The sequence below is a fragment of the Vidua chalybeata genome, chromosome 16 (assembly GCF_026979565.1).
Source record: "Vidua chalybeata isolate OUT-0048 chromosome 16, bVidCha1 merged haplotype, whole genome shotgun sequence".
NCBI lineage: Eukaryota > Metazoa > Chordata > Aves > Passeriformes > Viduidae > Vidua > Vidua chalybeata.
In genome coordinates, this window is record NC_071545.1 from 9,403,059 (window position 1) to 9,416,980 (window position 13,922).

Sequence of the window (13,922 nt, forward strand, 5' to 3'; positions counted from 1 at the left end):
TTCTTTCCCTTTGATTCAGTTTTCATTCCACTATATTTATTTTTTTTCCAAAAGGCGAATATATGTCAACTCCAAATCTGAAACCACCGATGTTTGATGTGATGTGCTGGTGCCCAGTCTTTGTGCCATCTGCTGACATGGAGTTCCTTATTCAAAATATATGCTGGTGCTAGAAGGGGAACAGTCACATTTTGAAGTTGTTCCCCTTCTAAAACAGACTGATGGCAAGAGGGCAATGAGGAAATCACTTGAGGCCACAAGGATGGGCTCTTTCTGTTCTGCCATGATGTCTGGGAAGGTAACCCCAGTAATGAAAGCACTTGGCAGCCCAGGTCGTGAGGGGTAAGAGATGTGATAGTATTAATTAGTGGGAAATGTTTGTGACTGTGTTGTTTGTTCAGGAAGAGAAGGTTGAATACCTTGGATGTCCAGCCCTGCTCCACCATTGCAGCTGTAGGAAAGGGAGACTTGTAAGTTGTTGATTACAGAAATCTGTGGGTGATCACTTTAAACAATATCTACATTTTCTTATTAATGAATGCTTTATAAGCAACTTCCATGTTCAGCTTCAAGTGGTTTTCGATGTCACTTTTGGACAATTAATATTTTTTTTATAAACTTTTCAGAATCAGCAGCACCAGTTACCATTCTTCATCCTTTAAATGATTCCCTTTTTTTACTGAGCTGTTGCATGATTTATCCTGTGTTACCATCCTCAATAAACACTTTATGAAATGGTGAAAACATTTCGGGGTTTTTTTCATTTTTTCCTTCTTGAACGTGAAAGTTTTCTGTTTGCCTGGGACTGGATGAAAAGTTGCAGTGAGGACGAGTTGCCTAATGTCATTACTGTATTGAAATAAAAAGTTTTTAAGGCTTTGAGGGGCATTATCACTGATGGAAGCAATGATGGCTGGGTTCTGGCTTGTTTAGTAAGAGCTCCAGTCTTCAGCCTGGTGCAGAGGAGGGGTTCGGTGCTGGTATGTTTTGTTTTATGTGCAGTTTACTTTGCCATCACTCTCCATAGTGAGTGCCGGCTCTCGGTGCTGAGCCCAGCTGAGCAGCGCTCCTGCCCCGTCCGGCCCCGTGCAGCAGAGCCTGGCTCTGTGACGTCATTCAGCGGCCCTATTGGAGCCCTCTTCCGGGGCGGAGTGGCGTCACGGTGTAGTGACGTCACGGCTCAGTCCCGCCCCCCGGGGCCGCGCTGCGCGCGCGCGCCCCGGGGCGGGGCGGGGCTCCCGCGAGGCGCGTGCGCGGCGCGGCCCGATGGGGGCGGGGCGATGTCCGCAGGGCGGGGTGGCCGCGCGTGACGTCACGGCGCCGTGCGGTCGTGCCCGCCCCGGCGGGCGGTGAGGCCTGAGGGCGGGGTGAGGTGCGTGGGTCTCGGCCCTGAGGGAGCGGCGGCGGCGGCGCCCGCAAGATGCCGGGACTCGTGCTGTTCGGCCGGCGCTGGGCCATCGGCAGCGACGACTTCGTGCTCCCGGGGGCCTTCGAGCTGTTCGTCAGGCTGGTGTGGTAAGGCGCGTCCCGGGGCCGCTGCCCGCCGGCCCGGCCGCTTCCCGGCGAGACGAGCGGTGCCCGCGGCCCGGTGTCGGTCCCGGGCACAGTGCAGGGTGCGGTGCCCGCGCTGCCGCTGCGCTCCGGGCCGCCCTCACCCGCTGGGCTTAATCCGCGAGGAGCGCTCGGGTGGTTTCGTAATTAACACGGTGACTGCTTTGTGTCCGCTAGCCGCGGTGCTTTGGGATCCGAGGGAGGGAGCGAGTAGCGCCAGGCACGGAGCCTGTGGCTCGGTGTGCACTCGGCTGAATTGCGATTCCTGCTGAGTGTTCGTGTAGTGGTTCCATCCCGACACTTTCCTTACGTAACAGGTCCCTTGCTGTTAATCTTTGTGCAGTGCTTTCATTAAGACGACCACTATCGATCAGGTTATCACTTCGCAGCAGGCACTTCTCCCTTCCTGCTGTAACTGTTGTTATCTCCCTTCCCGGCAGGTGGATTGGGATCCTTGTCCTTTACGCGGTTCACAAGGGGCAGTTTAACTGTCCCGGGGGAGGATTGCTGCACAGCTACCTGCTCGGCCTCATCATTCTTCTGGCTTCCATAATATGTGCATTATTTGCTCTTGTATACGTCAGTATGCAAGGTAAATTGTTAACAATGATGCTTTGTGTTTATCTAGTAGGATTGTAATAGATAGTGTGTTTATATAGATAAACAGTGCGTTTTTAATCCAGAGCTGACATAAAAACTACCAAAAACTTGAAGTGTTTTAATGGTAGTCAGACTTGAAAAACTCCAAGAGCATTAACATATTTGCTTTAATAGTATTACCTTTGTTAGTCTGGAATCTAACATAATGAATAGATACAACAGCTTAGTTCAGCTAATGGTTCATTGCCATCAGAGCATCCTGGAAACTCTGTAGGTGTGACCTCTGATGTAACACTGCTCTACCTCTCTGACAGGAGTTTAGGAAAGTGTATCCAGAATCATTTGAAGTATCCTGTTAGTTTTGCCTTGCATAGGCAGGTTTAGTCAAGTCTTGTGGAAGTCCCTTAGCTGCAATGGGCTGCCTGGGGAAAAACACACAGAGAAGTGAGAGAAAAAACACACAGAGAAGTGAATTGTATAAATGTCATAATAAAACTCACAGTGAGTACTGTTAAACAGAGCAGGACCCACAACTTGAAATGAATGGCTGAACAGAAGTAAGGACTGCAATGCAACTTCTAATTATTTGTAGAAATGGTTCATTTTGGGTTAAAATTGCTAGGAAAGCTTTTTTCTGGTGAAGCACCTGATCATTGAAGTAATGTTAAGAAGATTAATTTGTAATATGTGTGTGGTCTCCGGAGTAACAGATGAGACTCCACAGTTTCTAATATATTGGTTCTCATGACTCACTGAAAATAAGTATTTATGTTTCTCTAAATAAGTATTTATAATTCTTTCCATTTAAGCAATTTTAAGAGTGTATGAAGAGAAGCTATGACAGAGCAAAAGTGTGGATGATAATCCTGGCCTTGAATCTGACCGCTGGTTTTCCTAGAGTTTCCAGAGGAGGGGAAGTAAGATCAGCCAGACCGTGATGTTTATATCCCAGTTTCACAGAATATTCTGGGTTGGAAGGGACCCACAAGCATCATTGAGTCCAGCTCTTAAGTGAATGGGCCATACAGGGGTCAAACCCATGTCCTTGGGGTTGTTAGCACCAGGCTCTGACCAAAGCTGCAGAGGTGGGAGATGTGACTGTAAACAGCAGTGATAAAAGAACCTTGTTCAGTGTGAAAGTTCAGCTTTGAGGCCATTGTAACTAAGAAATTGAGTAATTCTGAGGCTCTATTTCCAGGAAAACACAGGGTGAGGTGTGTTGGACTGTGGCTGGAATGTGTGGGTTTGGGTGTGCTTGGTCTTGCAGCAGCCCTTGTGCTGTCCTGAGGATCGGTGATGCCAGCAGGGAACCTGCCTGGAGCCCTCACACCCTGGGGGTGGCGTGAGAAAGGAAAAGTTGTTTAGAGGAAGCACAGTTCCATCTGATTGTGTCTGAGTAAGCATCCACTCTGCTGCAGGACAGGCTGCAGCCTGGGAATGGGAAAAAGCAACCTCTGGATCAAGGGCTTTTGAAACAGCTTTATCACTGGATGTGAACCACAGCTTTGTAGCTGGAACAGTTCCCAAAGTTGTTTTTGTTCTGCAGTCTTTACAAATCGCTTGTCTACACCTGAGCATGCACACCCTGCTACCCATTATCCTGGGATGAGGAGACTGTTTTAAGAGATGAGCTGGCCAAAAGTTACTCCCTTTTTTATTGCCTTAGAGTGCTGAAACTAAGAGGTTATTAGTAAATTAACAATACAGAAAATATCCTGAGAAGTATTCGTCCAGGTAATGGTCCTACTTTTGTTCTCCTATTATTATTTAGTAACTCCAGTAAAAAAACTTCATTGTAGTCCAGCAAAATAGGATCTGAAAATGAAATATTAACCAGCTAAAAGCTAAATAGAATAATAAAAGCAGGCCCCAAGAGTCATGAGGAACTGTAGGTGAGTCAGTGCTCCTGGATGCAATTCTGGCTTATGTGGGGCACAGCACTGCTGCCTCAAGTTCAGTGCAAAACTATCTCTGGCTAGAGTTGTTTTGGGGTTTAGTAGAATAGATTCTAAGAATCACAGCTATAAATCCACTGTTGTTTTTCTTAGCTTCAATGATAGCTTTCCATTAGTATGAAAAAACTTGATAGTTTCACTTAAGTTTCTTACTTTCTGTAAAGCCCAGGAAGTTCATATTTCCAGATAGGATTTTACGTACTTGAGGTGCATTCGTGAACAGTTCTTGTTTTAAATTTTCTCTCTAATTTCAGGAACAATTTCTAATCCAGGCCCAAGAAAATCACTTCCCAAAATACTTTATACTCGCCTGCTTCTCTATTTCCCTGAATTCATCTGGGCTGTTGTAGGAGCTGTGTGGGTGTCAGACAACAGCGTGCAGTGTGAGAAGACTGTGATAAATGGCGTCATGGGGACAGTTATTGCAAGGTAAAAGTGCCTCCCCACAAATCTGAGCTTGACAGTGTATGGGAAAAGGAAAATGAGTTGGTATCCTTCCCTAAAAAAGCTGCTTGCGGTGGGACAGAAAGCATGTCCTGCAGTGAAGGAAAGGAGGTGAAGGTCAGAAAGGGTAAGAGGGGCAATGGGAGTGTAGAAAACTGGATAAATATGAAGAGAGTAGTAACCTGATCACTTAGCTGGTAGTGAAAAATGGAGCTGCTGCTTCCAAAGCACTGGGCTGTGGGTCCAGGTTTGGTGCCCTGTGTGAACTGAGCCAACAGCCTTGTTCTGGTGCCCAAAGTCTTGCAAGCACAGTCCAAAGAGCTGCAGCCTCAGCACAGCAGCAAGAGGTCTCCATACAGAATTCCATACCCAGCTTCAGTTTCGGTCTGCCAAGATCTGTAGTTGGAATTTCTTGCACACTTGTCAGAAGTGTCTGGTTTCACAGTCTGTTATCCCACTCCTTTCTGTCTGGCAGCTGGATTATCATCATCTTCACCATCATTGGAGTTGTCATTGTCTTTGACCCCCTCGGGGGGAAGAAGACGTTCTACCTGCCCGACGGTGTGAGCCGCAACCTGGAGAGCAGCCAGTCGGGGCAGCTGCTGTACAACGTGAAGAGCTCTGCCACCAGGGTGTGGGAGAAGAGGATCAGGCTGCTGTGCTGCTGCATCGTGCAGGACGACGACCACCGGGTGGCTTTCACCAGCATCGCCGAGCTCTTCCGCAGCTACTTCAGTGTAAGAGGGAGAGCCTTGCTCCAAGTGTCTGGAGTTTTGCATTGAGGCGTGGGATGGTTTTACAGAGTCTTCCATGTCTTTGTACAGGACACTGATCTGGTGCCAAGTGACATAGCAGCTGGTTTGATTCTGCTTCATCAAGAACAAGATAAAATGGAAAATTGCCCCAAAGATCCTGAAGAAGTCCTCTGTCATTCTCCATCATCTCTTGTGGTAAGAGAGGGTTGGTGCAGCCTCTGGTGTAATTGTTCTGGGAAATGGTGCCAGGTCAAATTGAAATGCACTTCTTTCTGGAGAGGGTTTTTTTTTATTTTGTTTTGTTTATTCTTTTAATAAAATTAAACACTACAGTAAAATTCATAACAATGTACATTATTAAAAAATGCAGTGAAAACAATGAATTTCTGGTCAAAAGCATTTTTCTGCTTTTGCATGAGTAGAACTTCGAATGGGGAATTAAGTGCAAAAAGGAACCATTTAGGACATTTGATCATTGATGAACGGTTGGGAGAGAAAGGGAACAGAGGGAGAATGAATATTTGGTACTGTTTGCATACAACTGAGAAGGTAATCTATGTATTGTGGGCTGTTTGTCTGCTGTCCCCTGCAGACAGGGTAAGAAGCAAAAGTAGCATCTTTTAAATGCTTGCAGGTGGTGGGTTTATGTCCTAACTGATTTTTGCTGGTCTTCAGTGGAAAAGTGCCTTTGTAAAATTTTCCCCTCGTTTTAGCCTGTGTTTCATAGGTGTATGTAGTTTTACTTTACCAGTGCATCTCTGTCAAGTTCCTTTGGAATCCAGCCAGTGTGATGGGGTTGTGCTTTAAAAGTCTGTACCAGAGAGATCTGCTGCAGACTCTTTAGCCTTCCCTTAGACATCCTTAGGTAGCATATTTGGAGTGAATGTTGTTTTCAGCATTGAGCTTATCAATGTATCAGCACTGGAAGAAACTGATTCAGTGAGAGCTTTTCAAGATCCTTGAGCGGTGTAGCTACATAAATAAACACAGACTTTTTCCTGAAATACAAGTGGCTATTTTTAGTTCCTCTTAGACCTTGAGGTTTTCGTTTTGGGTAGTGTGTATTTCATAATGCTTTGATTTTCACTAGCCTGTGTTCAGTTTTATTCTGAGGCTGCCTAACACAACTTCCTCCCTTTTCCTGCTTCCTTTTCTTTCCCTGTGTGCTTTCAGACCAATGATTTGGATGTTGAGCTGGAGAATGCTGCTCACTACATGCTGTTTGCTGCAGCTGCCTATGGCTGGCCCTACTACGTGTACACCAACCCATATACTGCACTCTGTAAGCTCAATGGTGACTGGTAGGTTTGACCTCAGAGCTTAAAAACACATAGCTTCCTTCTATTTAACTAGTCTTAGCAGAAGTAAAATAGTTACAATAGTAGTATTTTTGTTGCATTAAATTATATCACTCTTGGGTGTACATGAGCTTGGCTGCTGGAGTTATCTTTCAGAAATTCAGAGACACAAAATTCCAGTGTTTTTCCACCCTCAAACAGATTGGCTTTTTTTTTTTTTTTTCCATAGGAAAAGTTTGTGGTTGAGATAAAAAAAATCATTTAGCAAAATGACAAAGGAAGAATTTGAATTAAATGAAACATGTTTTAAAATGAGGCTTTTTAGAGGTGCCTTTTGGACACAGATTTACATGTAGAAATAAAAGTGTATCAGTAGTTTTCTCTGTCCTAAGGAATTAGCAGAAGTTCCCTGTCCCTCCAATCTCCTTTTTATTCCTTTTGACCCCTTTACTCAGAAATGTTTATGGTCAGTAAGTAATTTTGCATATTGCTAGATAGGATTACTGTATGTGACCACTGGTATTTGTGACCGGAAGAATGATTTTTGTAATTACTAATATGAAATATCCATATAATCTACTGAAATATAAATCACTTTAAGAAAAAAAATTATCACATAATACTGTGGTTAAAACATGAGATCAGATTGCTGTGCAGATTTTTGTTTGAATCTCCTTTTTCCTTGTGTTTTCTCTCAGTGGCTTGTAATCTTAAGAATTCTTTTCTTACTGCACTGTTTGCTCTGCCAATGATTCTGTAACAAGGCAGAGGTAACACCTTGCATCAGAATGTTTACTGGTACTATTGCAAAAAGAAAGCACTTTTGATTCCTGGCAGAAGGCCCCCTGCAAATTTAACTGAGTTTGATTCTTTGAAAGGAAACGTAACAAATTGGAACATGAAAGTTTCTCTCCTCTGTGTTTGTTAGTTGCAGAAATAGACCAACAGATTCTGATATAACGGGCAGTGATCGTCATAACTTTCACTTTGGATCCATCCTAAAAATAACAGGACTGCAGTACAGAGACTTCATTCATATCAGTTTTCATAACAAGGTAAGCAGTCTGGCCAGGCATTGGGCAAGCTGTTGTGATTAATTCAGGGAAAGCAAAGGGTGAAGGGTCTAGTTTGCCTTCAGCATTTATGAAGTGTAAGGTGCAAAGCCAAATGAAAACATTCAATTTGGATTTCTTTTCTAATCTAACAAAACAGCCACAAAACCATTGATGTAAATCTATCTCAACATTGAAAAAAGGCACTTAGACTAACCAAATAAGAGACCAGTTCAGCTTCTTTCCATAGTACAGTATGGAGCTCAATAAGAGCTTGCCCTTGTAAGTGCTTGCCCTTACAAAATGTTGGTGTCTTTACTGATTACATTTTTCTCCTCCAGATCTATGAGATTCCATTTTTTGTTGCTTTGGATCACAAAAAAGAAGCTATTGTGGTCGCCGTGAGAGGAACCTTGTCTTTTGAGGTATCATCCATCTGGTATCAATAATGAGCTTTATAGAAATGAGTGAGCTCCCAGTACCTAGAGGAAATTGTGTTATGCTGGCACATGTTAAAATAACTCACTCACAGGTACGAGTCTCCCAGGTTTAAGTTGTAAGCCCCCCTGCCCTTAGGTGGGTGATATTCCCTGTGCTACTGGAAGAGAGAGTGGAGGACAGAGTCACTGTGAGTGGAGGTGCATCCATAATGGGGTGTAGCTGGAAAGAGTTGCCAGGCTTGGAGCTGTGGTTGCTGTGTGTTTGCTGGGGTTGGTGGTGTGTGGTGGGATGTGTTGTGCTGCTCACACACCTGGCAGCCAGCTGGTGATGTCCCTGTCACAGGGGTGAGCAGCAGAGCACGACCCGTGGGCCACACAGCCCTGCAGGGAGCTCTGACCAAGGCTTTGTTCACAGGACATTCTCACTGACCTGTCAGCGGACTGCGAAGACCTGACACTGGAGGAGGTTCTGGAGAATGGCTTTGTGCATAAGGTGTGTGCAGCCTGTGGCTCTTTGTAGATCAGCTCAGCACTAGCAAGCTATAAACACCTGGGATCCTTAGTTAAATAGAAGAATGTTCTCCTTGTCAGATGGATTGCACAAATTATTTCAGTGTTTGGTGCATTAAATACTGCCTCTGGCACTGCAAGGTAGAATTTTTAATCCTCTTGTCAGACTTAATATCCTTATAAAATACCCCAAAACCTTTTTAACCCATACATACAATACATACAGACCTCTTGGTTATAACCAGACCTCTGTCAGGAGGATGTCGAAGAGAAGACCAGCTTTGCAAAAAGAAGCTGTTCTGTGATGGTGTTGTACTTAAACTGTACATGTATCACACCTCTGATTAGAGACACCCTTCTGACCTGAACTGCTCTCTTGTAGGGAATAACTCAAGCTGCAAATTACATCTATCGAAAACTAATAAATGATGGAATTTTAAACCAGGCTTTCACAATTGCTCCAGTAAGTTATCTTCCAAATAATTTATCAGTAAAATTACCCACAGCTTTTTCTGTGTCCATCTCAGTTTGTCTTTCTGTTTGCAGGAATATAAACTTGTGATAGTTGGTCACAGTTTGGGTGGTGGGACAGCGTCTATCTTGGCCATCATGCTCAGGAACTCCTTCCCCACACTGAGGTGTTACGCCTTCTCTCCTCCAGGAGGGCTCTTAAGGTGAGAGGCTTCTGTTGCTTGGTTCTGTGTCTAAGCTGTAAAAGTTCAAGGCAGCTGCCAGGTGTGTTAGCTGGTAGCTGTGGGCTGACTGTGGGAAGAGTTTGTATGTTCTCCACTCAAATTAATTTGCTCCATCTGGAGTTACAGTTGAGTTCGTGGCAGAGTATTACAGAATGAAACACATCTGGGGTATTCTGCCAGGCAGTACAACTGGAGTTTAAAATAACTGTTCCAGGAAAATACTGACCTGACTTGTCTGCCTTGGCCTGTTGGACATGCACACACCCTTAGAGTCAGCACTGAGTTACTCTGTCACCTTCAGCAAGAAGGTCTGAATGCCCACTGAGGCACTGACTGCAAATGGTGCTGCCACATGCTTGTATTTTTACTGAATTATTATGATCATCCTAAAACTGAAGTGTGCTTATTTCCTTAGTGTATCTAAACTGCTTTTTTCCTTTTTTTTCCTTTTTTTTTAAGCAAATCACTTGCAGATTACACTAAGCACTTCATTGTTTCAGTCATTGTTGGAAAAGACCTTGTTGCAAGGTGAGATGAAAATACTTTTAAATTGATATTTGGAGATGTGTTTGATAGTAGACAATAGGGGGCTTTGCTTTACTTTGTTCTGTGTGTTTAAACAGGTTAAGTATGCCCAACATGGAGGATTTAAAGAGAAGAATAGTGAGAATTGTGGCAAACTGCAACAGGCCCAAGGTAACCAAATGCAATTCCTGGTTAAAATTGTGGAATTGTTACCCGGGTTAAGCCCCAAATTTAATGCAGTGACTGCTGGTGTGTGTATTTTTGATCTTAAAACTGAGAGTTACAACTGTGTTTCAGAACAAAGTTGTTTGCATTTAATTCAGTGACATTTGTGTTAGTCTCCTATCCTGTAAAGTTGTGGAGATTAGGATTCAGTAAGACTCCCAATATACTGGTTTACAACACCAAAGGCCTGAAATTATCTGTTTGCTAGTTTTGCTGATAAAAGGAAACTACTAAAAAACAAAAATGGGGGAAAAATCCCAAATAGCTAAAATTAGGAAAAGTTAGTAAGATTACTTACTTTAATAATGTAATAACTAGTACCAGGAGGTAAGCAAATTATTGATTTTACTTATATATTACTGTCAGACTTCATTTGGAAAGCAAATATTTCTCTGTTACAGTGTTAATTCTTTACCTCTTTTTACTGTTAGCGGGAAACAGTTTGGAATGTGCTGGATCAGGTGGTGTGAGGCAGGATGGTACTGGAGGTACAGAGGTGTGCCTTAAAGATTCAGAACTGCCATTTTTGAACATCTGTTTGAATCTGCCATGCCCACAAGATTTCCATGTAGTCCTGGGGATGAGTCTGTGTGATGTCATAAGTACAGAATAAGATAATGGACAGTTAGAAGTTACAGGTGCAAGAAAAGTTAAACCTGCAGAGCAAGAATCCACATAGAGTAATTCAGCTGGTAAAGATGGTAATGTTTTCTGTAGTATTACTGGAGGCTAAGGATCCATACTGTTGAAATTAATGTTACTGTGGAGAAAATTCAGGAAGGAGATCATTATCAAACAAAATTTGGGGAGCATGTGCATAAAGTAATTTTTAATCTTTTAATTGTATTTTCACATGAAATGTGTGCAAGCACACAACTAGGAATAAGTTACTTCAAGGGATGCCAAACTTCAGTTGGACTGTTCTCTCTGATTTCAGTACCAGATCTTGCTGCGGGGGTGTTGGTACGAGGTATTTGGAGGAGATCCTGATGACTTCCCAACAGAGCTGGATGGAAGGAACCAGGATGCCCTGACCCAGCCCCTCCTGGCTGAGGAGAGTTTAATGGTTCATCGGTCGCCTTCGTACAACGCCCTTGAGGAGGAGCCACACTTGAATTCACCCCCTCAGTATCCTCATCTCTATCTGCCTGGAAGGATTATCCACGTTGTTGAAGAATGCAGCTCTAGGAGGTAAGTGCAATGATGAATACCACTCTCCTGTCTCCCTGGGTCTGCTTACAGCTCCTTGTCCCTTTCAAAGTACACGTTTCCAGCTCTGTGCATCTCCCGTACCCAGTTCTGGTTATTGCACATTACCCAGTTTTCAGTTTCTATTCTGTGTCTCCTGACTTCTGTTTCACTTCAAGCCCTGGACACTGTTCTCTTTATGCCTTATCCTGCCCGTTTATTGCAGCTGCTGAAGTGAGGACTTTAAACACAAACTTGGCAAGTTCAGCTTTGCCAGGTGGCAGTTTCTGCCCGAGACTGCAGATCTGCAGTGTGTCCTGGTAGAGGTGGAGTGGTAACAAATACCTCATTACTGAGCAGTCCACGAATGCTGGTGATTAGAAAGAGGTGCAGTACTGCCTGTAGTGCTGCCCCAGCCACGCTGGAGGGCTGCAGCTGCCCCAGGACCCAGTGTGTGCCCACATAGTCTATAGTTTTTCCTATCTTTTGCTGCTTTTCTGTGGATGCAGGAAGCTGAGACAATGACACCAGAAAGCTGAAACTGCTGGAAGGGTGAGGATTGTGGCTTTGTTGAGGCAGTGTTGTGTTCAGGGCTTTTTTTTGTGTGTTTTTTTGTTTATGTTGGGTTTTTTAGACAAAGCAACCTGAAACAGCCCATAAGCCAGGAAGCCCTGATAGCCTCTCGTGTTCTGAAACAGAAATCAGAGCATTTTTAACTTGCACAATACTATCTTACAGAAGAAAAGAGAAATTGCCCCTTACAGAGAGGGGAAAAAAGGATTGGAGAAGAAATTCACTTCTTTCCTCCCATTCAGTAGACCAATATTTTGTTTAAGCTTCATATCTTTCATTTCTAACCAGTTTTAATACTGGTTTTACAAGTTAGATACTTGAACATCTCTGACCTGGGCAGGTTTTCCCAATGGCTGCTCTTCTACTTTATTGAGTTAATTTCTTTTCTTTTAATTTCTTTTACTCCACAGCCCAGCAGTTAATAATGGGAGTTTTTCTAAGTAGGCCTAGCACACAAGAGCCCCCATAATGTATTTGGGATTTAATTTTACAGAATGGTGCATCCTGTGTGCAGCATTAAATGTATTGCCTGGTCTCCTATTGATACCACTGTGACTTATTCCCTAAATTTGACATTAACCACGTGAGTGTGCAGTGTTCAGTGCCCTCCCCCTCCTTGCTCAGGCTCTATTGTGTGGTTTTGGGAGCAGAATTATTTGAATCTTTGATGGCTTCTTTCCCTGTTGAAGCACAGTGTAATGTGGTGCAGTTCTGCCCTCAGGGACACTTCATGGCTGCAATTCCAGCTGTTTGCTGAAGGGCAGACCTGCAGCTCTCTGGGCTCCCACCTGCTGCTGTGAGAGGGTTCCAGTTCCTCCCTGAGCCTTGTCCAGAGTCTCCAGGTTGCCTGTTCCAGTTCTGACAGAGCCATTGTATTTGTGGTGTTTTTTCCCTAGGTTGTGTTCTTCAGATATTAAATACACGGCGAGATGGTCAAACGAAACCGTCTTCAGCAGCATTTTAATAAGTCCCAAGATGATCACAGACCACATGCCAGATGTTGTGCTCAAAGCTCTGAACAGTTTGTCTCAGGAACATGCATCATGTCTGTCTTGTCAAACACGGGACTACAACCCCAGTGCAGTATAACCACAGCTCGAGGACGACCTGGGCGGCTTTTTTGCAGGTTTCAGGTATTCAGGACACATTCCACTTTCACGCTTAAGTGGATTTCAGTACTTTTCTCACATTGCATAAAATGAACAAGGGTCTTAGTGCCCTTGCCTCTGCAGTGACCTCGGGGAATGTTGTGCTGGTGAAAGCACAGATTGTGTCTCTGTGCTGAAGGCTGGGCTTTTCCAGAACGGATCAGGATGAGAAGCTCCAGCCGAGCCTGTGTGCCCTGGCGCAGCAGCTGAACGCTTGACCAAAGTGAATGTGTGTGAGAAGGATGTGGCCACGTGTCAGAGCAGAGCCTTGCCAGACCTCATCCACCACCTGCAACTCCAGGTCCCTTCCTGGCTGCCTGGGCGTGGCAGAGCCGAGGGGCTGCAGCTCAGGGCTGCAGGGTGAGTGAGCCCGGCCCAGGCGGGGCTGGGGCAGGCTCAGTGATTGCACTATTTTTTCTTACAGATTGTGCTGGGATCCCAGGGTTGCAGGGGAGGGCTTGTTGTGGTTAACTGCTGCTTGGATATACATGTGCAATATTCTTTAATCTGTCTTTTGTATGTGTTGATCTACAGATCTACATCCCTGCTTTTATTGATTTTAAACTAAAACTACTTGATGAGAAGGAAAAAAAAATATCATTCATATCATTCAGGCCCTGGCATCATGCTGGTCACTTGCTCTAGTTCCAGCTACTGAGCACCACTGATTCTGCCAAGAATGTGTAACCAGTTGTAATGATTTTTAAAAAGTGGATTCCTTGTTTCTAGTGTGTAACTATTTAAATTTTTTTCCTTTTTAAGGCTCAGCAGCATTTATTTAAAAGAAATTGATGTAAGTAAAATATGATGTGGTTGAGAATTAACTGTGTGGATGTTCCTGCTGTGATACTCGATGTGGAGACAAAATTAAATGCAAACTAAAACCTTGGCTCCTGTGCAATGACAGGTACCAGTGCTGGCTGTCAGAGCAACGAGGTCAGGCAGCACCAGTAGCGACTGTGC

The 13,922-nt window shown here is 44.1% G+C and overlaps 1 protein-coding gene across 4 annotated transcripts; it reads left to right on the forward strand.

Moving 5' to 3' along the window:
- Nucleotides 1–1,325: 1,325 nt before the first annotated feature.
- Nucleotides 1,326–13,543, forward strand: DAGLB (diacylglycerol lipase beta). 4 transcript variants are annotated; one of them, XM_053957148.1, is made up of 15 exons: nucleotides 1,326–1,515; nucleotides 1,992–2,143; nucleotides 4,361–4,535; nucleotides 5,026–5,287; nucleotides 5,375–5,500; nucleotides 6,479–6,606; nucleotides 7,532–7,658; nucleotides 7,997–8,080; nucleotides 8,511–8,588; nucleotides 8,988–9,068; nucleotides 9,152–9,279; nucleotides 9,760–9,828; nucleotides 9,924–9,996; nucleotides 10,988–11,241; nucleotides 11,465–12,701. In XM_053957148.1, exons 1-15 carry the CDS (start codon nucleotides 1,421–1,423, stop codon nucleotides 11,469–11,471), a joined length of 1,839 nt encoding a protein of 612 aa, XP_053813123.1. In that variant the 5' UTR covers nucleotides 1,326–1,420; the 3' UTR covers nucleotides 11,472–12,701. The 4 variants fall into 4 exon arrangements, with proteins under 4 accessions (XP_053813123.1, XP_053813122.1, XP_053813124.1 ...); XM_053957147.1 differs by lacking the exon at nucleotides 11,465–12,701 and adding an exon at nucleotides 12,708–13,543 and having other exon boundaries at nucleotides 1,328–1,515; XM_053957149.1 differs by lacking the exons at nucleotides 1,992–2,143; nucleotides 11,465–12,701 and adding an exon at nucleotides 12,708–13,543 and having other exon boundaries at nucleotides 1,460–1,515.
- Nucleotides 13,544–13,922: the final 379 nt, after the last annotated feature.